Genomic DNA, 26976 nt, shown 5'->3' with positions numbered 1-26976 from the left:
CTGGCTACTTCCAGTGCGCGGTACAGTAGCTGTTCCCCTTTACAAGCCGTCTCCTTTAAGAAGAAGAGGGCGCGCACGCTCGCGAGTGTGTGTGTGTGTGTGTGTGTGTGTGTGTGTAGTTGTGTGTGTGCTCATGTGCAGATATGTGTGCGCGCGCGCTGATGTGTGTGTATGTGTGTGTGTGCGTGTGCGCGCGCGCGCTGAGGGCCCGAGAGTCAGGCAGACCCCGGGAAGGAGGAGTTATGTAGATTACGGATGAACATTCTGGAGGGGAGCGAGGAGAGGAGGGAAGGAGAAGCAGAGGCGAGAAGCGAGGAGCGGCGGAGGCCCTTCCCGCAGAAGCAGGAGGCGGCAGCGGCGGCGGCGGAGTGGGCGGTGGAGGAGGTGGAGGAGGAGGAGGAGGACGCACGGGCTGGAGGAGGCGGCGGCGGCGGCGGCGGCAGCGGCGGCGGCGGCTGCTGCTGCGGCTGCGACTCGGCGCTTTGAGCCGGAACCGCCGGTGAACTTGGGCGCCACGTTCCCGGTGACGGGCCCCCGAGGATGGTGAATGCAGGCAGCTGCTGACCCTGCCTCCGCCGCTGCTTCTCGGGGGCTGCCGTGTGCTGGGCCCTCAGTCTCCTCCCCTTGCCGGGCTGTGGGTGAACCTGCAAGCTCCTTACCCACCCGGAGGACTTTTTTTTGAAAGGAGACCAGGGAGGGAGGGAGAGGGAGAGAGGGAGAAAACGAAGGGGAGCTCGTCCATCCACTGAAGCACAGTTCACTATGATCTTACTCACATTCAGCACTGGAAGACGGTTGGATTTCGTGCATCATTCGGGGGTATTTTTCTTGCAAACCTTGCTTTGGATTTTATGTGCTACCGTCTGCGGAACGGAGCAGTATTTCAATGTGGAGGTAAGAGTATGAGAGCCTTCTTCCTTCCCCCTTGCCTGAGCTGCTCCCTGAAACATTTCGTTCACTCCTGGGATCCTGGTAGCTCCGAGCAGCCAAGGTCTCAACACATTGTTTCCCTTGTAGCCGCCGAGACCCTGGTTGAGTTTCCCTGTGTCTTAGGTGATGGATGCGCGCGAGACTGAGAATCCGTTATCCCCAGCAGCACAAAGCACGATGCTGCGCGCTCGGAGATACATTTGTAGCCGGTCCATGCTTGTCACCCAGGGAAAAGGCGAAGTCCTACATATAGCAAACGTGTAAAGCAGTTTGAGTTTGTGAGGAAAAAACTGTTCAGGAAATACAGAATTCATTGCTTGGCATCATGTGCTGTCTTGGTATTGTTCCTGAAATCTTTCTCCCCGTGTTCTGTGCCTAACAAAGGAGGTTAAAATCAAAGAATCTGGAGGAGAGCGTGGGAATACTTGATATGTTTAATAACATTACTTTGTGATAAAACACTTGACTAGACAGAGTCTTTTTCTCATTTAGACATAACTTAATACACTGTAACTAGATCTGGCTACACAGAGGACGTGAAATCCATCTCTTTTAAAGTGTCTTCTCTTCCCCTCCCCCCGCCAATTGAAAATAAACGTGGCCCAATGTAATAGTTCTGAGGTGTGTTTTTAATTTGATTTCACACTCTCATGGCAAAACCGAGAGGTTTTAGTCTGTCATTTGCTTTACTTTGATAGCTTTGGGAACAGACAGACATAAAGCAGAAGGGAACTTGAGGATAAGGACTTGTCAGACCTCTGCCAAAGTACTCTTCCTGTCATCAACTCAGCACTAAAGCCAGTAATGTGCAGTAAATCAATGGAAATGTGTATACGCCTGGGCTCTAACTCCAGTTTATAACATACACGGTGGAATACGAAGACAGGAAGAAGGATTTAGTAAAATAGATTCCTTTTGATTAGGTCTTCTGTCTTCTGACATCTCAAAAGAATTACGATTAAGTCTCTGAAGAATAATGTGATTTTTAAAATATTGTTGATTCTTTAAAGCTTACTGTCATTTTGTTGGGAGGGTGTGTTTACACAATAGCAGGACCTGTTGCACAGCATTTGAACATGTTTCGTGTAACAGATTTATATACAAAGTGTGCATAATAAATGCCATGTGTGAGGCCATATTCTGAATATAACCCTGTGTTTATACAAACTGTTCCTAGGACTCCATGTAATAAGTCATGGTGGGTAGAGAAAGTATTTGGAAAAGTAAGAACCATTATCAAGAGTTGAAGAAGTTTACAGATGTTCTGTATGATTATATTACACAGAAATCCCAGTTTGAAAACCAAAACTGTTTAACCTTTTGAAAAATACAACTTTGTTTTTCTGAATAAAAAGAGAGATGCAAAGGGGCTGAAAGTCCAGACTTTCTCTCGATTGCAAATTTGAACTTTTAGAATTATATGGCACAGATCGATTTTCCTATGTAACACTGAAATCAAGAGATAATTTAATGTTGAACTGAAGGAGTAATTAGTTCATAGACTGAAGGAATGAAAGTGGCAAGCTCTTATGTATGTTATAAACAGAGGGGCCCATTGCTTCAGTTTGGTGGTGATGGTGGTTAAGGTGGGGCTTGGGGGAGGTGGGCGAAAGTAAGTGCTTGGTTTTATTTTGCTCACTGGAGTAGAAGGGAGAGTCTGGATTGATGGCTACTTGCTTTGGCAAAGTCTTAGATTTGCTTTCAGACATTGTTGGGATACCATCAGTGTTTGGGTGGTTATTAGGTTTCCTTTTTGAGGCTACGCATAAATTCTATTGTATTTCTTTATAGTTTGAATCCCTTAGGCAGTTCAATCAGATATTATGCAAGAAAAGTTAATTTTACTAAAAAAAATATTTCATTTTAATTTGTCGTGATCTTTTCTTCAAGATATATGTGAAAAATGGTTCATGGAAAAAAGAGTTATTTCCCCCATTTTTAGAGTATTTAAGTTATTTCATCCATGCTTATTACACCATGCAAATATTTATGAATGATAAGAGGCTGGTGCCATCTGAGACTTTAAAAGCCTTATTTGATACATAGGAAATTTTCTAATGAAAATTAGATTAGATTATGCTTCATAGTTTGTATTATTTCCAGTTAGTTTTTTAAGCACTGAGCATATTCTTAGTTGGGTTTATATACTTCCTTATGTGTAATGATAGCCATTATTTTTCTTTTTTAATCATAAGAGTAGCTGCTAGTTATTTCCACATACTGTAAAGAACATGGGAAGACAGGATATTTTCTGACATGAATTTCTGCCTGATTCACCTTTATTAGATATTTCTTTTTGGTGGAAGCTCTAATAGGGAGAAGAGTCAGTCACATCTTCTCTAGAAAAGCACTGATTGTGTTCTTCATTCTTGGTTGCAAAACAAACACTGGAAATGCTTTATTTGATTGATTCTCAAGGACAGTCTTAAAATAAACAGTAATGGTATCAATCATGCATGAAGCTCATATGATCATAAATTTTTTTTCTAGCAAGCACACCAAGTTATTATAGTTGGAACGAAGCTTCTGAGAGATGCTTTTTATGCTGACAGCTGAAATTACAATGCTTTATTCCTCACTGAACTTCACAATTGATGGGAACACTGTACTTTTTATCCCTATACTTTAAGGTTTAAAAACATAGTTTCCCCTGGAGGTGTGGGGACTGAGTAGAAATATTCATGTTAACTCTTTCCTGCTTATTTGTAAGATTATAAGCATTTGGGATTTTCAGTGATCAGAGCAGGAGATATTTCTTAATATGCTGGTGGAAGCCTGTGACATAGAAAGACTGTATTTTGTTTATTTGTTCTTGTTTTTAAGAAGCAAAAGGAACATTTCAATAGCTAAGAAAGGGTCAGACACTACCAGAAGTAGTGCTATGGAAGAGATTCAATTCATTCATCTCCTTATATATTTTGGGTAGAACAGTTTTTTTTTTATGCCAAATTTTCAGTGTTTATTTGTTTAAAGATTTTTGTACACTCTTGGACCCATTTTGGGGGTTGTGGGCCTTACAGTGTGTAAGTCATTACCACAATTCAAAAGAAGTATATTGCTAATGTTAACTAAAAGTCAAAGACTCCAATCATTGGACAGCAGTCTCAATCAGAGGTGTTCATTGGTCACATGAAGCTACACTGTTAACAAAGAATTAGGATTGAAACTCTGTGCTCTAAAAAATCACATTGTCTCTAAAATAATGTTCTTATGGGTAATATCATGATCCTGAGGCTCTTTATTTTTTAACTTTTGTGGGATTTTTTGTACTCTGCAAGCATTTTTGTTATGAAATTTGAGATAGTATATAGTTCACGAGAGTAATAACTTTCATCGTCAACTTTGATTGTCAAATGTTAAATATATTAGCAACATATTGTTTATTGTTTTTTAAACATTCACACACATTTCTAATGCGGAAAATTATTTTAAGCCAATTGAGTGGTAAAATAAAGATGTGATACTCTGAAAGATGCACATATCAAAGCATAGGAAGTTGATTACTTTCTTGTGGCAAATATAAAACAAAAATTGATCTTACTGTCCTAATTAATGAAAGAAGAGAGATTCTATATTTTTTAAATAAGATATTTTATGGCGAGTACTGTGAATCATGAGTGTCACCATTTCCTACATTCTTCCTACAGTATGTTTCTTTAACTGATTTAGTATTTATTCACCTTTATCAGGTTTATCTGAATCTACTCGAAAGGTCAGAATTTACTTGGAGTAGCTCTGTACTACATCTAAACTTGGCAGTAATTGGTGATGAGGCATTTCAGAGATTAAAGATATATTTTATAGATTTTAAAATGTCGTATATTGGGGTTACTTTTTTCATATATCTTGCATCCTACTTGTTTAATCAACGTGCATTATTTCATTTCCTCATGGAAGGTGATTTGCTCATGCCGTGATCTGGTCAGCCCCCTTGAATAAGAGACTGTTCTGATTACATCCCATAATTCCCCCTGTAGCATTTTTTACTGGGCAAGAACAGGGGCTGTGTGACTGATTCATAAAGGTTTTTTATCTATTGCAAGATTCAGGCTTTCCAAGACAAAGTAGGAATGCTGGCTGTTCGGAATGCTCATAAGGACCAAAAACTATGACCAGGAGACCAGAAGACAGCTTCTCCTGTGTGTCCTACCTTATGCTTTTCTCTGTTCAGAGTTATCTGGTCAAGTTCCCCAGATCTAGGGTTATTCATTGAACCCTTACAGATGAGTGCGTGCTAGCCAGGTAGGATGTCTCTTACTATTCCCCTGAGAAGTCCACAGAGAACAACTTTCCAATTCCATCGTTCTCTATACACTTGGGTTTCCTCTTTCAGTATCTTCTTTGCCATCAAGTAAGGATAGAGTTGGGTTCAATAACAGCTTTTTAAATCTCTGGAGTCAAGTTAAAAGTGGCAGATTTAAAGTTTTTACTTTTTCTTATTCATGCTATTTCAGGTTATGAACATAAAATTTTAATGTACTTGTTCAGTGGTATAATTCTTTTCTCTGAAGTTGGATTAATCAATTATTTTATGTAAATGTATTTCACTGCCTGACCTATCCCAAACACTCCAAGTGTACCTGTTCAGAATATTTGGTAAATGACCATTTGGAATTATTTCAAGCCAAAAAAAAAAAAAAAAAAAAAAAAAAAAAAAAAACAAAAACGCCATGGGACATTTGAATCAATTAGTTAAATTTGTTCAAGGTTAAAAGAAAAAAGATTTCTTTAGCTCCTTCAGGAACTTTCTGACCCTTCAGCATGTATATTCAAATTGAGAAACTCATTTTTTATGTTACTTTCTGTCACAATTTATTTTAAATATCTGTGAGTCTAATTATAGCCATGAAGTTGTTCTTTATTTTGGAGTAGTATAATGATTAAGATCACATACTCTGGCACCAGATTGCTAGATTGTAATCCCGGCTCTTTTCCTTAATAATAAGTTAATTATTAAGTTAATAATGGACTAATTCATTAATCTCCGAGCCTCACTGTACATATCTGTAAAATGGGGATACTAATAGTACCTGCCTCATAGAGTTGTTTTGATGATTAAATGAATATATGTAGATCATATTAGATCTGATGGATAGATGGGAACATGCCTTCACCTGGTGCAACACTTAATACTTTTCAGATATCATTATGAGTAGTAAAAAAAAAAAAAAGGATGCTGATTCAAGGGTAAATTGTCGTGGTAGCATCTAATTACATAAAAGTCTGTCAGGTTAAGACATATTAGTTGGTCCACGAAAATTTTATTTTAATACCTTTTTCATTTTTAAAAAGTATAATATACTGAATATCAACCACTAACATCAGTACATTTTCTTCCCGTGGGTTTTTCTTAGACAGTTTAGTTCAGGAATATGATTTGCACATTTTGTCTTGTCATCTGTTACTATCATAGAATGTCAAGTTCAGCTCACACCTTCTTTTATAAAACTAAGTTTACAGAAATCTGTTCATCTTTTCTAATACCATGGAAAATAAATAGGCCTTATGATTCAGTGGGCCTGTTTATTTTAATTGGCTCAAGGCCTGTGTGCTTCCTATCTGTAGTAGGTGGGATTCAATATATAACTTAGGCCAGGTTTTTGTTATACCCCAAATCCAGAACATAAAAGTCTTTTTTTTTTTTTTTTTTAATTAATAGAGGAAGGAGGGGGGGGAAGAAAAAAACTATTAAAGGGCCAGAAAAAGGTATTAAAGTATTTTTGGGGTGCCTGGGTGGCTTAGTCGGATAAGCGTACTACTTCTCCTCAGGTCATGATCTCACTGGTTCATGAGTTCAAACCCCATCGCCTCAGGCTTTGCTGTCAGCTGGAGCCTGCTTCAGATCCTATTTCCCTTTCTCTGTCCCTCCCCCACTTGTGTTCTCTCTCAAACATAAATAAACACTTAAAAAAATGTTTTCTATAACGACAAAGACATTTTTTTAAAAAGCAACAATCTTGCCCTTCTAACACTGGGAATAGAAGGTAGCTGGCAATGTAATGAAGCCCTAGGACAGAGGTCAAGGGATGTCTGCTTTAACTTTGGTTCTTGTACTAACACAGCTTTGATCTTGGACAAGTCATTTCTTTAACGCCGTCATCTGCAAATACAAAAGTTGAACTAAACTATAACTAAAGACATTTCCATGAGTTTTGAAATCCTACTGTGTTTAGCCTCCAAGCTTTAATTTATATAGACGAAGGAGGAAAATTGTACATATTTACTATGTAAATTTGGGGGCAATTAGATCCCAAAGGTAGTATTGAGATTTTTTTTTCCTGAAGTAGGTATCATGAAAACATGCAGAATGTGCAACTTAATTCTAACATTTGTTATCATCTGTAGTGACACAGGGTGTTCCATTTTGAAAATAATCCTAGCCTTCTGCTGAGTAATAAAAACACTGGCAGCAGTAGCAAATTATATGTAATTTCAAAATCAATTTTTGGCCAAGGTAGCATACTTTAAAATTTTAATATTAAAAACGTGGCTTGATGTTATTTTGAAAAATATGTATCATCTGTAAGTTGGCACTTCAGTCTTAAAAAGGCAATTTGAAATAAGATAAAAATTTGGTTTTTGAGGGGGGGAGAGGGTCTCATATTTCAAATCTATTATCTATAAAAAATATACACATATTTTGTAGTGAAATGAAGTCTTATACCATATATCCTTTCTACCCTTTGTGGAAAATAATTTTGGCACATGGCTCTTGGAGGGTTATTTTTATTCTTCATAATACTTTTGATTTTGAATGTGGAAAATCAGATTCCATTTGTTTTATAAAATATACAGCTTATGTGAACAGCAAAAATATTCCACGCTAAAAGGATAAGTAATAGTGTGTGTGATACCAATTTTTCATTTGCTTTCTTTTTCTTTTTCATGGGAAATTTATTTATAGATTTTGAGGTTCATAAAACCATATTTGATTGTTGCTTCCTGTCATTTAGCACTCTGAGTGGATGTTTTTTGTCTTAGTGTTTCACCACAGTCGTTTGGCATCGTGCATCCTTGGGTTTGGATTAGTGGAATATCTTGATGAGCCTCTTAACAGAAGTTTAGCCAACAGAATAAGAAAAATCCCACTGTGGCCCCCTGACCTTTGATTAAATGTGATCTGTGGGTGTAGTATAGAAAAGGAGGCTAGAGGGAGCTATTGAGCTGCTTAAAGACTCCAATGGAGTAGAAGAATTTGGTTTAAAATCACGGACACTAGGTACAGTCACATGCCTTCAAATGAATCATAGCCAATCAGAGAAAGTTGCAAGAAATCAATGAACACATGGCTTATGATTTAAGATGTGAGGTAGCTATATTGAGAGCCTCTTGGCACCAATGAGTACATATTTGATGAACTAAGAAGGAAATTAGCACTTTTCTGGGAGGCCAGGAGTTTTGGGCATGACAGCATGACAATGAATGTTATAATGCAGGACTGCTTTATATATCCCTTGCTTTTAGGTGTAGACTAGATCAGAAACTATACATTATAGTGACTGCAGGTGCTTTTGGTATTTTCATTTTAGCTAAAATGCCTAGTGAAATAATTCTAGTCTTACAGATGAGAGGTGGAGTAAATTTAATTTGATCGTGCCTTTTTGGTTATATGTAGCAAAAATCCAATTTTAAAAGCTTGTGAGACTAAAGTTATCTTATTTTTTAATGTTTACCATGGGGCCTTGTTGAATACTTGTTTTTCCATGAAAATGGATTTCAAAATATAGGTTTTACCCATTATTTTTAAATTATTTTTTATTTTATTTTTATTAAAAATTTTAATGTTTATTTATTTTTGAGAGAGAGAGAGATACCAAGTGCAAGCAGAGAAGGGGCAGAAAGAGAGGGAGACACAGAATCCGAAGCAGGCTCCAGGCTTCCAGCTGTCAGCACAGAGCCCAACATGGGGCTCAAACTCATGGACCTTGAGATCATGACCTGAGCCAAAGTCAGATGCTTAACTCACTGAGCCTCCTAGGCACCCCTACCTATTATTCTTTTTTAAATTATGTATGAAATGAGCCACAAAAGTGTGAAGCTGTTTTCTCTTTAAATAGGGACCTCAGATGTGTTTTCAGTTGAGCAGATTATAATACGACCTTTGGTGGATGGAGGCAGTCACTAATGTATGGGGCAAAGCACCCTTTATTTTATTTTTTTTTTCAATATATGAAATTTATTGTCAAATTGGTTTCCATGCAACACCCAGGGCAAAGCACCCTTTAATTAAGATATTATAATTTACTCACAAGTATCATTCAGATTTTTAAAAAGTTTTTTAATCTAGTCAGTTACATGAAACCTAGATAAATGAAGTAAGCCATGGCCTCACAGATAGTCTCAGGAGAAATAGTCCTTAGAGTGATGTATTGAAATGACCAAATAAACCCAAATAAACTACTCACTGGAATGGAATTTTGCAGTATTTGTTTTAGTCATGCTTAAGTTAAGGGGAAATAAACTGCCCCTTTTTAAGGGAAGCTGGATACTTTTATAAACTTTATTTCATGTCCCCAAATTGCACGCACCTGAGGTGATGTCAGTGGAATGCAGGCATGAGCCTCTGCACAGGCTGATGCAGAGTCAAACTCTGAGTGGTGTCAGTGGAGGCATTTTTTCCATGGGAACTTTCACAGTTGAACTCTACCATGTGTTAATAGTTTGTCATTGTTTATAGTGATTAGATACTTGAATTTGTTTGGGGTTTTTAATGGCTGTGCATTCATCCCCTCTTTACACAAGTGCTAGGCAGTCACTCCTCTTGGTCCTACTTGTTTCTTCCAGTTTAGCGTCTTGAGGGACTTCATACTTTAATTTTTAAAAAAAAATTTTTTTGTAATGTTTATTTATTTTGAGAGAGAGAGAGAGAGAGAGACAGAGCATGAGCAGGGGAGGGGCAGAGAGAGAGGGAGACACAGAACCTGAAGCAGGCTCCAGGCTCTGAGCCATCAGCACAGAGCCCAGTGCAGGGCTGGAACTCTTGAACCAGGAGACCATGACCTGAGGCAAAGTTGGAGGCTCAACGGACTGAGTCACCCAGGCGCCCCATTTTTTTAATGTTTATTTTTGAGAGAGACAAACAGAATGTGAGTGGAGGAGGGGCAGGGAAAGGGGGAGACACAGAATCTGTAGAAGGCTGCAGGCTCTGAGCTGTCAGCACAGAGCCCAGTGCAGGGTTGGAACTCACGAACCATGATATCATGACCTGAGCTGAAGTTGGACGCTTAACCCACTGAGCCACCGAGGTGCCCCTATATTTTAGTTTTATTGCAGGACACCAGGCTTAAAAATTGGGTAAAATTTCATGGAAAGCCACATTTGCACCCTTCTTTCATTGTGAATAAGGAAGAACAGATTCAAATAACTTCCAGAGTCAAATATATATTCCATGATTTGTATGAAATTGAGAACAAATTACGAAAACTTCCTCCCAGTTACCGATAAAACATTTTTGGATTTTTTATGTTTTAATATTATTAAGATTTTTTTAATGTTTATTTATATTTTGAAAGAGAGATTGACAGAGTGTGAGCAGGGGAGGGGTAGAGAGAAAGAGAGGAAGACACAGAATCTGAAGCAGGCTCCAGGCTCCGAGCTGTCAGCACAGAGCCCGACATGGGGCTCAAACCCATGAACTGTGAGATCATGACCTGAGCCGAAGTCAGAGGCTCAACCGACTGAGCCACCCAGGCACCCCTGGGTGTTTTAATATTATTAAGAGCTCTACTCATATAACTTACTGATATGCTCCTGCGTGTGGATTGAGTGAAATTGTTTGTTCCATGGGTGACTCAAGCAAATTACTTAACCAGTCTTTGCCTTATTTTGACCATTCATAAAGCTGATTTGTGATCTTTACTGTTTGCCTATAGCACAGGTTTTGTAATGACAACATTGAGAAAATGTCAAGCAATCTTCTTCATTAAGAATAGGGTGTATCTCAGTGTCTTCATCCCCACCCATGTCCGGAGTTTAGAAACAATCATGTGCTGGCATTATATTCTAATTAGACAAGGTCCAAATAACCAATAAAACAAATATACATAGAGTTGCTTTTATTGACTACCTTATTTTAATGATAAAAAATGTTAGCACTGGCTGAAGATTTGCTGAGCACCTGATTGTGTTCCAAGTGCTTCATATATATTAACTCATTTAAATTTCATTACAATCTTGTGAGTTAACACTGTCATTTCTCTTTCACAAAAGAGAAATCTGAGACACCAAGATGTTGAGGAACTTGCCAAGGCCAGGTAGCTCTGAATCTCCTGGAGTAGCCCAGAATCAAAGTAGGCAAGCTGGCTGCAGGAGCCCAGCCTCTCAACTAAGTAAATATGTATAGGCAAATAATAATTTCCAATTTCCCAAGAAGACAGTATGGTCCAGTTCCATTGTTCACATTTTTTGTATTTCCTACTCAAAAGAGATAATCAATACATAATGAAAGTGCTAGGTCTACCCTAGGCAGAATCTTGCCTAGAGTGAAAACTGAATAGGTTGCTGTTGATTCAAGATTCAGTATATTGGTGCTCAGTGGTTTTACTGTTGAATGCTCTTTATGAATTTTAACTCATTAGAAAGTTGGTGACCTATGTTTACTTACAAACAATATTAAATGTGGCATAATCTTGGGGCCCCTGGGTGATTCACTCAATTGAGCATCCGATTCTTGATTTTGGCTCAGGTCGTGATCCCAGGGTTATGGGATCAAGCCCTGCATTGGGCTCTGTGTTGTGTGTGGAGCATGGTTAAGATTCTCATTCTCTCTTTCTCCTGCCCCTCTTCCCTGGTGGAGCGTTTTCTCTCTAAAGAAAATAAAAATAAAAAATAAGTGTGGCATAACCTTAAATTACATATAAAAGTAATCATATTTCCTTCCTTAACTATTTGCCATGTTGCAGTTAACGTTAAATGTGATTTTCAAAAGTTTTAGGAAGATTTGATTGTATTCCAAGATGAAGAGAACATTGTAGAAAATGTAAAGGAAAGCCTATGTGAGGTCTGTGTTCTATTTTCCTACAGGAGAAGGATATATATGTAAACAGCTATTGAATGGCATGTTCTATGAGTTTTGGACTTTGTTATTTTTATATGTTGTATCAGTTGAGTAGAAGCTATAAGGAAACCAATTTATTTTATTATTTCTAATATATTTAGTTGTAATATAAATGAAACCTTTCTCAGAGATAGGTAAATCTGGAGATAGATTGGGTGCTTCAGAAGTTAGTGGGTGCCTCCTCACTGTTTGATAATAGACTTGATGTCTGATCATTGTCTTTGTTGTGGAGGGAATGGAAACTTACAAATTGGTGGTTGATGAAAGACTGAAAAAACATCTTCAGTTCTTACTCTCATTGCTGTGTATAGGTTTCAGGGCTCACTTAGTTCATTGATTAGCCTTTCAAGGAGAACTGTTTCCGAACCCATTTGCACCCCGATTAGCTGATTTTATAAAATTTCTCAGTGTTAAATATTCATTCAGCTATCTCTCACTTCCCTTAGAGGCAGTATATCATAATGGCTATGTGCAAGAACTTTTGAAGAAATGAGTAGAAAATCTTAGCTGAATCTCTACAAGCACAGTGAACTTGAGTGAGCCAGGTTATTGACCATGCGCCCCAATTTATTCATGTGTAAAGTAGAGATAATAATACCCAATTCATGGCTTGTTGTAAGATTAAAGAAGTAAAGGATAATGGGCAAGATAAATAATAGGCTCTTGATTTAGCCTACCTTCCGAAATAACCAAAATCTGTGAAAAAATGGCTTTCAAGTCTCTCGACATCAGGTAATGAAGGACAGTCATCCCTGAGAAATGGGAAACAAAGTGAACCCTATCAGTGTCTCATTTTGTCGACTTGAGAGAGCTTCCAGGCAATAGTACAGGGAAGGCAGAACCCAGGTTAATCAGGCAGACTCTCGGTGTTAAGGAGATGCAGCTGGGGGTATGATGAGACCAAGGTGGTAAGAATGCACAGGTTAGAATCCCAGAGAGGAGAGAACTACACAGAGCAAACACACTGGAGGTCTGCAGAGAGTTCCCTTGAATATTTAGTTGAGAATTAATCTGCTCATTCCTGTGAAGTAAGAACTAGGGGTCAGGGAAAGAAATAACCTAAGGGAATCAGAGGGGATGATGTTTGGTGCTCACACAGGGCTGGGAATAGTGCCCATTGCCATCAGCCACACTTGAAAACCTCATCATTTATAGGACAATGGGGAGATTACTCAACCATCCTGCCCCGATAGCGGGAGCAAAGTCCTGGACTGAATACTGCTCTAGTTCTGCTTAAAAAGTCTTAAAAGCAAGACCTGAAAGGATCGAACTGTTTCTAAGTGACTTAATTGCTTCCCACAACAAAGCTCAATAAGATATACAAGAATACAAAAATATGCAGCACCCAGCAGTTTAAAATTCACAATGTCTGGTACTCAGTTGAAAAAAAAAATTACCAAGCATGCAAAGAAGCAGAAAAACACCACGCATAATGAGGAGAAGCATCTATCTAAAGTGATCCAAAAGTGACACAGATGTTGGAATTAGCAGATAAGATTATTAAAACCGTTATTACCACTGTATTCTTTGTTCAAAAACTTGAGACATGGAAGATATTAAAAAAGACTCAAATTGAATTTGTAGAGATTGAAACTATAATATGTGACATTAAAGATACACTTGAAATTTATAGCAGATTTGACATTAATGAAAAAAAAAGTGAGCTTAAAGTCAGCATTACAAGTTATCCAGAGTGAAACATAGGGAGAAAAGAAAATTTATGAAGTGAGTGGCACATAGGATAAAGAGGACAATTTCAGGTGGCCTAATATATGTGTAATTTGAGTCCTTGAACAGGGAGGGGGCAGAAAGACTATTTGGAGATATAATGACTAAAGCTTTCCCTTATTTTATGGAACATATATAAATTCATGGATCAAAGAGTCTCAGTGAATCCCAAGCGCGCACGCACACACACACACACACAAAACCACAAAGAAAACTAAAGCAAGGCACACTGTAATCAAATTGTTAAAATAAGTGGTAAACAAAGTTTTCTGAAAAATAAATTTTACAAAAAAACAACAGTAAAAAAAAGACATTGTTTTACATTTTGCCAAGACCTGTATTATCTGGCTTAACAAAAGACAGCTGGATTTTCACATTCATATCTGTATTTACAGTTACGATGCTGTAAATCATGTAGCCTCTGGTCCACTGCAGTGTCATTTGCAAATAAATGACAGCGAAAAGATAAATGACATCATATGAAAATAATTTTGCCCTAGCAGACTCCTGTAAGAGGTTTAGGACCCCCAGAGGTTCCTGGATCAAACTTTGAGAATCATTGTTAAGTAGCTGTTCTGTTTTCTCTGTTTCCTCCTGGGTGTAACCAAGATCCATATACCTTAAGTCTTCATTAAAATGCTTAAGTCTTTCATTTCTTTCCTACCCCTGTTCTTATCCTTTGATACCTAGCCTTCCCTAATTCCCATCTGCACCCCCACCAGAAAAAGAGCCCATTTTGCATTTAAAATAACCTTTTCTACTACTGATTCTTCAAAGTATCTTTCATAATTATAATCACAGAGTTTTTTGTCTTATTTCAAAGTTGCATACTGATGTATGTATGTAAGACAGAAGGCTCACTTTAAAATTATTGTTGAAAATCCATTAAATAGCTTGTTAATTGCTAAGACTTGGCACATGGACACTCAGAAGCCAAGTATCAACTTCTTTTGTTTCTCTATGCCTTTGAGTTTTGGTCTTCCTGTCTCTGAAACCATGTGGGCCAAACTTATATTTACCAGAAGAGAAATTTTGAGGAGATTTGAATTAAATAATTTTTCTGTTTCCCTGGAGCATATGGTTAAATTTGATATGTTAAACGCAAAAAAAAACACAAACCTGTTGTACAGGGTTTCTGTGTAATAGATTCATATCTAAGTCTCACAGTAAATTATGACTTTATGATGAGACAGTATATCTCCTATGGTTACCACTATGTTTTATGAGCCTAACACTGCCCTACAGAAAGTATGAAGCTCAGGAGATACGTGCTGAAGGAATGAATGAATATCATCCCCTTTCACAGGTGTTAGTTTCTAGTTTAACTGATATTTTTTGACTCATTTCAATAGTTGTTTTTTGCCTTAACTCGTTTAGCCCTTACTGGGTGAAAATATAACACTTATACCTTATAAATTTGTTTCAGTTACTTTATTAAAAATATTTAGCTTCTAATAATCAAAGGTATGTCTATCTTAATGATCAGTGGTTAACTGGCAAGGAGCTGGGACTTCTAGATTTTTTTCTAGTCACCCCCATTATGTTACGTTAGTATATCTGATATAAATAAGTGTTTTCTGTCTTCCTTCACTGATGTAACATTTATATAAATGTCTATTGGCTTGACATTAAGAAAAAATGGTCACTTTTTTTCAGAGGTATGTATCAAAACAGCTAGGGAAATAAATATAAAGGAAAATAACCTTGTTCTACTACAGTAACTTCAGTTGTAGTTATTACTATTAATAAATGGCAACTTTCCCAAGACAGTTTCTAGGAAACAGCAAAAACAATTTTACTTGTATTTCCCTGGACATCTTAAATCATCTCAATCCCTCTTTTAGCTACATGAATGAGAAAAATGTTGATATGTTGTCAACTTTTGCATCCATTAGCATGTAAAACCCTGAGAGTGAACAATCACATAATAATTTGAATTTCTAACTTACATTAAAATTAGACCATGTTTATTGTTCTAACAAGTACAATATTGAAGACCCATGAAGAATTGACTCAAGAGATGTTAAAATTTGATGGATTTTCTCTTGCTGAACACCTACACATTGGAAATTGGCAGGATAAAAACAGAAAAAAGAAGACTTTCTTCAGTCCTTCATTGATACATGTATTGTCTGTCTGGATTACATCTTCCTTAGGAGAGAAAATGTAGCCTTCTGAATATTAAACAGTCCATTATTCACTTCTGCATCTACCAGGAAAAATTAGTCTTCTAGTATAACATCATACGAGGAATTCAAGACTTACTAAGTCTTTTGGTTGGAGATAGCCATCTGCCTAAGGGCTGCAGGTTCCATTCATTTAAAAACTAACATTCTCATTTTTTTTTCTTCTTGTTACTTGAATAACTTCCAGAAATTCTGTAGATGCACACACACATACTTCCTTCCCCCCCGCCTTTCTTCCTTTTAATGGATACACATTATTTAAAATGTTATATACACTTTTGGGGCTCCTGGGTGGCTCAGTTGGTTGCGTGTCCGACTTCGGCTCAGGTCATGATCTCGCGGTTCGAGCTCCGCGTCGGGTTCTGTGCTGACAACTCGGAGCCTGGAGCCCACTTCAGTTCTGTGTCTCCCTCTCTCTGTCTTCCCCTCCCCCGCTCACTGTCTCTCTGTGTCTCTCTCTGTCTCTCTCAAAAATAAATAAAAACATTAAATAAAATGTAAAAAATGTTCTATACATTTTTAACATAAATAGATGCTTTGGAGAATTTTTCATATCCATACATAAAGAACAACTTCATACTTATATAGTAAGTTATAACTTATGTGGTATTGATTTAACTACAGCATTATCACTGGACCAGTAAGTTATTTTCAAAGTTTTTTTATATTATAAACAATAAAACAATATGTTTTCTTAAGCACTTGTGAGTTTATTTAACAAATAACATTTCTGGAAGTGTAATTGCTGTATTAATGCCTATATATTTATTTATAATTTTGGTAAATTCTGACAAATTGCTACCCCCAAGATACCTCAAATTAATAGTTTTCAACAGTGCTTGAGCATGGCTGATTCCATGCACACCTGCTATTACCTAAGATTTTTTTTCCTAATCTGATGAGCGAAAAATTAATTTTATTCAAATTTAAATGAATATCAATATTTAGCACTAAAAAATACCTTAATCCACTTATATTTTTTATTGCAAAGATTTCCATTTCCTACCATTCTGTATTTTGTCTTCTCTTTCTTACTGATTTATAACAATTCTATATGTGTTAAGAAAGTTGACCCATTCTCTGTCCTGTGTGATAATATGAATTTGTTGATACATTTTGATTTTGCTAATTTATTTTTTCAGATTAATTAGTCATTTATATTATGACTTCTAGTTTTGTATCCTGCTTTAAGAAGTATCCAGCATTTTAAAGGTGTTTTTAAAAGCACTCATTTCGGGGACATCTGGGTTGCTCAGTCGGTTAAGCATCTTACTTGGGCTCAAAACATGATCTCACGGTTTATGGGTTTGAGCCCCGTGTCAGACTCTGCACTGACAGCTCAGAGCCTGGAGCCTGCTTTGGATTCTGTGCCCCCCTCTCTTGTTCTGCCTGTCTCCCTATTGTGCTGTCTCTCAAAAATAAATTTAAAAAAAACTTAAATAAAACACTCCTTTGTTTCCTTTTTTTTTCCTGTTTAAATCTTTAAGTAAAAGACTTTGATGCAAGCACAAAAATTGGAATCTAATTCATTTTCTTCAAAACTGGCTAACAGGTGCTTTGGCACTGTATATTGAGTAATACATCTTTCTTCCATAGCACTTTGGTGTTGTTGAGAACTAATAACTATAAAAAAACAATGCTTTAGGACAAATTTGATTTTATCTGATGGATTTGTGGGTGGTCCAGGGCACCTTCGTTTCACACAGCTAGGCTAGGGCGACTCTGCTGTATATATTGCATGTGGTCTTAGAACCAGAGGAAAAGTGGAACATGTTCCCTTGGTGGTGGTAAAAGCATTGGAGGACAAGCAGCCGCAGCTGATGCCTCTTAACTAGCACGCAGTATCTTCTGACCACATTCTTTGCCCAAGCAAGTTGGTTATACAGCAAGCCCCAGTGTTAAGGGGTTTGGATATACACGTTGCCTCTGATGAGGCCAGCCCAAGGATGTGGATGTAGGAAGAGTGAAAGACTGGGATCGGGAATTCAATCCATGACATCCTCATTGATTTAAAAGCTGCCTTTTTCATATACTAATTTTCATAAGTAATTCAACCTGTTCCTGGATAAAGTTTTCTTCACTGATGTATTCAAATCTTCCCGGGACAATACCAGGCTTATCCCTCTCAGTAGTGTTTTGCGGCTTTCTGTAGATTTGGAGTTAGGTTTTCCCTTTTCTGTTGCTATTTAGAGTGGGAACTTCCGGGGTACCTGGGTGACTCAGTTAGATAAGTGGCCAAATCTTGATTTCTGCTCAGGTCATGATCCCAGAGTTGTGGGATCAAGCCCTGCTTCAGGCTCCACACTGATTGTGGAACCTGCTTGGATTCTCTCTCTCTGCCCCTCTGCTGCACATGCATATGCACTTGCTCTCTCTCTCTCTCTCTCTCTCTTAAAAAAAAAAATCAGAATGGGGACTTCCACTCTATTTACCAGGCAATTTTATGTAAAGAAAAATGCTCATTTACTGTGGTGAGCATTTTGTAATGTATAATACAGTAATTGTCTCATCACTGTGGGTACACTTGAAAGTACTATGTCAACTATACTTGAATTTAAAAAATAACAACAAACCTTCATGTTTCCTCCCCCCAAAAATGAAAAGCTGTTGATTTTTATATATTAATTACCAAATACCTTGTTAAATCATCATACTGTATCATATAATCCTTCTGTATATCCTCTTGAATAGTCTGGACACAAGGTTGTATTATTTATACTTAAAGATAATTTTACTTCCTGTTTTTGTCTCTGATTCATTCTTTTGGATAATTGTACTGACTAGTTCATCTAGAGCAGTATTAAGCAATTATCATGACACTAGGCACATTGTCTTTATTCTGACTTTAGGAAATAGGAAATAAATACCTATTTGTTTTCAACTGTCAATTAACCTCAAAAATATTTAAAATCCTAGTTATTTTATCCAGGATAATTAACTCTGGAATCTTTGTATATTACCTTTAAATTAACGATTGATGGTGAGGACACAGCATGACCAAAATGGCAAGATATTGAAATTTGGTATCCACATTTTCTATTTTTCCTCAATTTTAATGTGGTTTTTGTTTTATTTCCTTGTAGTTTCCTTGAAAGTTTCCTTAAATTTTGCATCTCTGACTTAGTAGTCCTATTATTTCCATGAATATCACAGTGGTGAGTGGACAAAATTGTTTTGTGAATGAAACAACAAATGGATTGGTTAATTTTGTGATAGAATTTGGACATTTTATTCAAGACTTTTATTCAGTACTCCTGGTTTCATGCAACTGAAAGCCAGTTTGAACCACCTTGCCCAATAAAGGAGGTTTAATGGAAAATACTAACGTAATTTACAGATTGCAGGGAAGGGCTGACCCAGCAAGCCTGGGACAGTTGCAAATATCTTAAAGGTGAGACCTTTGCAGAACTTTCTGTCTGACCCTCATGCTTGCTACTCTTTGGTGTTTGGCTTCATTCTCTTGCTGCAGATTGTCTTTTTCCATGTTGTATGGGTTTCCTGTCACCTGGCAACCGTTTCTCTTTATCACTTTTCTTGGAGAAAATATCTTCCCTCTGCCCATATGCATATACTTCCCTAAAGTATGAGCTCTGCTATGAAAAACCCTAAAGAAAGTTTCTCATTAGCCCAGTTTGGATCATTTGTCTACTCTTGTACTAGAAATACTTTGTGGGACCATGATGGCAGCTATAATCCTATAGTTGGAGTGGGGGAGTAGTTGTTTCCTCAGAAAAGGGAAAGCGTGTTGGATAGAGCTTCAACAATAGATGTCTTAAATAGCTGACTTGATTTATTCTTTTTTTCTTTTCTATCTCTCCCTTTAATCTATTTTTCCCTTCTTTCAGCATTTCCAACTGCCCACGCCCCCCCATATGCACAGTTATCTTCCTATGTTTCTCTTCCGCTTTCTTGTCTTTGTCATTATCCCTCCATTTCTCTGAATAAGTTAGGATTAAGGTATGTTTTCTGTTATACGGTTGTTTCCTGTGTAGAGACAATTATCATGAGTAAAGTTTCCATGGAAAAGCTGTAAGAAGAGTCACCATGCACAGATGACTGTGTATAACAGAGCACAGGAATTAGCATAAATGTGGCAGAATTTTGAACTAGTGTGACTGAGAAAAACACAAAGTCAGGAGGCTTACTGATGGGCTCAAACAATAAATTTTGGACATCTTCAGTATTTGCTCTCAAGAAATTTTTGTTCCAGAAACTTCTTCAACTAATTTTATCTGAGATGTGACAGCAAACTGCTGAGGCTGTTGCTCTTTGCCACCCCCCTCCCCCCATTTTTCTTTTTCCATGTTAGGACCTTAACCGTAATTTCGATCAGTGCTTTTTTAGATGAGGAATCTGAGGACATCTCAGGCTTCACAGAAAGTCTGTGGTAGAAACCAGAGTAGGAAACAGGGCTTGGGACTCCTATGTTCTTGCCAGGGTTTATGAGGACGTGTGCTGGTGTCCAAAAATGGGCATTCAGCTATGTTGTCAATGATCAAATTACAGAAATTACCATCACGATTGGTAAATGTTATTATTATTTTCATTCTTGCCTACTATTGACAAAAAATACCTTGTGAGACAGTAAAACGTTTTAGTCATTTGAATATTGATGTGTAGATTTATTATTTATGGATTTCCTAAAAACCAGCTTTAATGGGGAGAAAGGATAGAGAGACAATACCAGGACATTCCCAAATACCTTCTAAAGTCACACTTGTACAAATTGATTTTGTCTCAAATCATTTTATTAGAGATATGCTTTCTTCCTTGGCAGCAAAGATGGCTGTCCCACAGCTGTGATTCAGTTATCACAGTTCTGGGCACTATTAAATAAGAGCATCTTTGTTTCATCTTTGTTTAAATTTATCTGTAATGTTACAATTAAACACTTCTAACTATATACACATAATCTCATATCCATGCATATATATGTGTGTTCATAAAGGAAAGATAGAGAATACAGCATATGTATGTATGCATATCTTGAAAGAACTTTCTGAGCTATTTGGGAAATTAGCTTTTTATATACATCTTGGGATTTTCATTTTATTTTTAAACGTTGTAGCAAATAAGACAGAATGATATTAAAGGGAGGTAACTGTTTTCCTGCTTCCAAGAAAATGTAAAGAAGATCAGACACTTAAGCTCTAGGGGTTCTTCTTTTTTTAGGCCTTATGTGTGGGGCTTGTTGTGGTTATAAAATGGAGAGAGGCGGAGATGAGAAGGAGGGATATTGAGAAAACAAGAGAACACTGAGAAAGGACTTTTCCCCCACTGCACATTATCCTTAGAAGAATTAGTGTTGCTAGAAAGAATATTTGTCCTTTGTTGTAGCATTATTAGATGGAGCCCTGTGAGAGTTAAGCCTAGTGTTTTATTGAGCTAGGTCTCAAATAAATGATATTGTTTTTATGTCACGGTAGGGTAAAATGATATATTAAATGTTGATGCCTTCATATGAGGCAAAGATCACGATTTAAGTAATACTCCATTAGTCTTTCAACCTCCTGACTCTCCCCATGTATTTTCTACACAGTACATGTGTAGCAAAGAGTAAACTTTATGATTCTTCATTTTGTTTTTCCCATCAACCCCTTCTTTTGAAGTCATTTTTGTGCCCGCGACTGACGGCATTTCATTAGCTGGTAGGAGAGTTACTCCAATTTCAGGCTCTTAAAATAACAAGCCCTTCATATCCAGCCTTTTTTCAACTAATTATCCTTAGAGGATAATTTATGAGATAGGGGAATAGAATAGAATTCCCATCACAGTTTTTCCTGATAGAATGTTTTTTTTTTTTAATTTTCTTAGTAAAAGAATGGTAGTTGATACTATAAAGATATTGGCCACTCTTTCTAGAGAGGCCACTAGCATATGGTCTGCATTGCTTTTTCCTTTTTAATGTGAATCTTTTTGGCATTTCCCAACATGGCAGACATTTATATTCACTTTAATAGGAAAGAAATATAAGCCTAAGTATATAAATATGCATTCTAATTCTAATATCTAGGACACAAAATGTAGATGTTAAGGCCTTTGCTGTGTATATAGTCTGGAGAAACAAGGAGCACAGCCATAAAACTAGTATAGAAAATAAGGCAGTGTGTTTCCAAGTTCTGATGTTTGTAATATAAACTATCATTTATAGACTCCTTTATAGACTCAATTATAGGAGGTTGGAGAGGAATGACTTTGTGACTAAGAAGGGCTCTTATCTGTTTTCTGCACTTGATCTTAGCCAAAAGGCCGAGAAGCGATTCTTATCTGTTTTCTGAAATACAGTTGACTAAATTATTTTCTCCCAAGACTTATCATTGCAGGGTACAATACATCTAGTCTAATAATATCATTTTAAGTCACCTCAAACTGACTTATCTGATGAAATAGTGATGATTCAGTTCTTAGGTGGCAGGAGGCTTTGGTAGTATCTGGATACCTTCCAAACTAGGATGCAGAATTATTCACTTTAATGTCTGTATTATAGGAATGTGTATGGTGGTGCTTTTGTTGAAGGATTCTTTGAGGGTGGAGAAGAAGTGAATGATGGGACATGGGACTTCAACTCCGAGATCCTTTCCTTTTTGGGTTAGTGCTTCCAGGTGGGACCGCGATAGAGGATGAAGAGACAAAGTGTTTGCATTAATCGAAGTATTTTTAGTTTGGAGGACTTTAACTTTTTGCCTTTTTATTTAAACATCATATTGATATAAGTGGATAAACAAAAGCATGAAGCAGGACTTTATATGTTCATTTTCTGAAAAGAGGTCAGCCATGGAAAACACGAACTAATGTGTTTGCGGTATACTCTCTTCAAATTGGGAACAGATGCATGCATAGCTATAGAGTGTAGATAAGCAGGACTGAGTTTTTCACTGAATAAACTCAACTTTATCACTCTGTGCCTTGTACCTTTTCTCCCATGGAGTTAACTGTACCTTATATTTCCCCCATGTGGTGTGATTTTAAAATGTTAAGCTTAAAAAGAAAAAATTTAAATTTGTACTAAGCAATTTACAACCTATAAATCTAATGTCAGAAATGAGCTAAGGCAATTTTACCTGTAAGTTGTCCGTGCTTAAAAAATTCAGCAGAGGTGCCTGGGTCATGATCTTACAGTTTGTGAGTTCGAGCCCCGTGTCCGGCTCTATGCTGACAGCTCAGAGCTTGGAGACTGCTTCAGATTGTCTCTCTCTCTCTCTCTCTCTGTCTGTCTCTGCCCCTCCCCCACTCGCGCATATGCTCTTGCTCTCTCTCAAATAAACCTAAAAAATTTCAGCAGATGCAATTTAAAGTTAAGTACAATCATACTGAAGTTCAATTTGATTTTTCAAACTGTGTACTCTTACCATGTAACATGTATTTGAAGAGATCACTTACTAAGCAATATGGAACACTCATTATGCATGTAGGTAATCATAGAATAGGTAGCACTGAATCGAAAAGAAGCCATCAGTAATTTTCTGTTCATCGTCTCTTGCCGTCACTTCTTTTTATGCCATGGGCCTGTGGGTGTCAAGCTTCAATGTGTAGATGAGTCATCAGTAGAACCTTGTCTGAAGCGATGATTCCTTGGCTCCTTCTCCAGAAGGTCTATTTCAGGAGGTTTGAGGTAGAACTTCAGATTCTACATTTTGAAAAAAAGTCTCCCCTTCCCCCAGGTGATTTTAATGCTGCCGAACCATTGATCTGGCTTTGGGAAGCACGGTTATAGAATTTCCTCAAGGATTGTTATCTGGGCAATTCCACGTGTTTTCCATTTCTTCTTCTAAATTGAATTCAGGTTTATTGGCCTGTAATTCTCTGGTTCATCTCTTGTTCCACACGTAAATTTGGCAATTACAAGCAGTACAGTTTTTACCTCCCAGTCTGCACTTTGATGCTTACATGAATCTGCTTTCTTATACTGTTCCTCACATGGGGAGTCTGGGGAAGAGGAGAAAAAAATGTTTTAAGGTTACTATGAGTTTTATCTGAAGTGTACTCGAAATGCTCCTATCACATTTTTTTTTCCTTCAGTTCTCCAATTGTGACTCTTACTGGCTTGTTCCCCTTCTCTCTTTACCTTCTAATCACTTTGAACAGGAACAGGGATAAGTTAGCTACCTTTTTTTTTTTACTTTATTTACCACCATTTCCCTTTTTCTCTATCCATTGTAATGGGCCTAGATTTTTACTTTGTATACAACTGAATGTAGGGAATTCACTCGCATATGGTAGAATTGTTAATATTTGTTTGCATTGACTATCTTTTTTCCAATTGTCATCTTCATAGGCATAGCTCCTTTACCTTGAAAAATAGCCAGTATTTATTGAACACCTTGCAAATGTGCCAGGCAATGTGCTAAATATTATATATATTACCTTATTCCATTTTTAACTCTCTGAGAGGTATAAAATATTATTGCCACACTCACTTTACAAACAGGAAAACTGAGATCATTTAGAATTTGAAAAACTTGTCTACCTAAAGTCTTGCAACTAATAAGTGGGAAAGCTGGGAATCGATTCCAGATCGTCTTAACTCCAGAGCACCCTCAGGCAACCCTGCGCAACGGTTGTAGTAATAAGCTGGGGTGGACTCTCTATCTTGACTCTACCAAGGCCCTTGCTGACAGAGCACCACTGAGTCCTTAAGGAAGATGTGCCATCATTCTTTTCTCTTTAATGGGCAAGTCTTTAAACCATCCTGACCTTTGGGGTAGGCCATATTCAGAGATGTCCTTTCTGTGGTTGCTTGAAATCATATATGCAGCTTTATTCTTTCCAGTACTTACAAGGCACTGTTCTCAGGTCTTAGAGACTTTCTTGGTTATTACAGAGAAGTTGTCTGAGTTTGGGAGAAGCACAGAATAAAGGGTTTCTTTTCCAGATATTGGCCCTTCTCCTTTAGAACACTCTGCACTCTTCCATTAAGAGTAGCCACTGTTAATAGTAGTGCCTGTGCCCACCATTTTGCCTTTGACAAACTTCCCTTCCCGATTACCCTTGGGGATCATCTTTTCAGACCTGAGGATGCATGTACAGTGTCAGGCTTGTGTAGATAGCTTTGTGGGAGCCAATCCTTTGGACAAAGTTATATCTTAGCTCATCTATAAAAATATAACTATGCAATATTAATACTATTGATATTCCAGTAAATACCATATGAACCGTTGTGCAGAATTGGCGGGAATGTAAATTAGTATAACCACTGTGGAAAACAGTATGGAGGTTCCTAAAAATATAAAAAGTGGAATACCATACGATCCAGTAATTTCACTGCTGGGTATTTACCAAGGGAAAATGAAAATACTAGTTTGAAAGATATTTGGGCCCTCTGTTTATCGTAGCATTATTTACAATAGCCAAGATATGAAAATAACCCGTGTTTATTAATAGATGAATGGATAAGAGAATGTTGTGTGTGTGTATTTCATTCTATATATATATGTATATATAGAATGAAATATTACTCAGCCATAAAAAAGAATATCTTGCCATTTGCAACAATATAGATGCACCTAGAAGATGGACCTAATAGTAAGTGGAATAAATCAGAGAAAGGCAAATGTAGAATTTAAGAAACAAAATGAATAAAGAAAAAAACAGAGACAAATGGAGTCTTAGATACAGAAAACAAACTGGTGACTGCCAGAGAGGAGGTGCATAGGGGGATGGTTAAAATAGATAAAGGGGATTAAGAATGTATTTATTTTGACAAGCACTGAGAAATGTATAGAACTGTTGAATGATTATGTTGTACACCCAAAACTAATATAACATTGTATGTTAATTATACTTGAATAAAAATCACTGAAATTCCAGTATTGAATAACATAGTTTATCATTTCTTTATAATATATATGCTGGAAATTTATTTTAACTTTAAAATAATAACTTTGCTCTTCCTTGTCACAGATAGTAACTTATTTTGAACTTACTCTGTTTTTAAAGAAAAATGTTACAACTGTCTCCTTAGTAGTAAATGTGGTTGAAGGCACTACTTTAATTCATTTTTCACTTCATTTCACATGTCCTAGAATTTTTGAGGTAGATTAATATTCTTAGTCCACTTTTTATTCCAGCAGAGTGCCTGGGAATTAGTAGAAGCTAAATAAATGACTGTTGAATAATAGACACTAGGAAATTTGAGGTGGGAAATAGTATTGGATGATAAGCATACTCTTGGTATTTTATCCCGACTAGTGTCAATTAGTACTTAGATTATATATATATATATATATATATATATATATATACACACACACATATATATATACACACACACACACACATTCTGAATTGTTTTAATTCAGTCAAGCAAAATATTATATCTAAGGTTTTCTTTGATTTTTGTTTTTTTCTTCTCTTTTGTGCCTGTTATGGTACTGTTTAATATCCTGTTAGAGAAAAATGGTACAGTACAAGGTTCATGATAATATCATCTGCATATAAAAATATATCCTGTAAAAGCAGTGTATTACCATCTGTGCTTCACTTATAATTTCCAAAGAAATTACTACACAATTTCCAGAATTACCTTACATCTTTAACCGACATGTGTTTTATGAAAACAGATTAAGGGTTGGAGAACATTTCTGAATTCTTTCCAGAAACCGCCATGTTTATTAGGTTTGAGGAGCAATTTGAAAAAAAAAAAAAAAGCATTTGAAAATATCTTTCTTTGATAGACTCAGCCCCTTTGGAAAATTGAGATCATAACTCAAAAAATGCTTAATTTAAATCGCTCTTTTAAGGTATAAAATACGTTCTCTATAGCACAGAGTTTTCTCTGAAAGAGTCTATGAATACAGGGTTTATTGGACTTTGTCAAATCTATGTGTATCACCTTTCTCTTTCATTTCATTTTCTTCAAGTTCTTGTGTAATGGATCCCTTCTGCTAGTAGAAGTTTTCACTTGAAATGTTTGGGTCTTGCTCAGCTGTGATTTTCCTTCCTGGGTCTTTGGAGAAGCTACATTCTGGATTCCAGGGATAAGCAATCAAGTATTTGGTTATTGATGGAAAATTGGAACTCAGCGTGGAGCATATCTTCCAAATGAGAGGAGACTGATTTTAAATCAAGGAGGAAATG

General features: G+C 36.9%; 1 protein-coding gene across 2 annotated transcripts in view; it reads left to right on the top strand.

Moving 5' to 3' along the window:
* Window positions 1-370: 370 nt before the first annotated feature.
* MMP16 (matrix metallopeptidase 16) overlaps window positions 371-26976 on the top strand; it is a 311674-nt gene continuing 285068 nt past the window's right edge. The window contains exon 1 of one of the 2 annotated variants that reach the window (XM_060610852.3): window positions 371-894. In XM_060610852.3, the coding sequence (XP_060466835.1) occupies window positions 763-894 (132 nt within the window). In that variant the 5' untranslated portion in view covers window positions 371-762. The remainder of the gene's footprint in view (window positions 895-26976) is intronic. The other variant, XM_060610851.3, reaches the window with a different exon arrangement.

The sequence above is a fragment of the Panthera onca genome, chromosome F2 (assembly GCF_046562875.1).
Source record: "Panthera onca isolate mPanOnc1 chromosome F2, mPanOnc1 haplotype 2, whole genome shotgun sequence".
In the NCBI taxonomy this organism is placed as follows: domain Eukaryota; kingdom Metazoa; phylum Chordata; class Mammalia; order Carnivora; family Felidae; genus Panthera; species Panthera onca.
The sequence above is the reverse complement of the archived record's forward strand: the minus strand, read 5'-3'. Positions and strand labels throughout refer to the sequence as shown.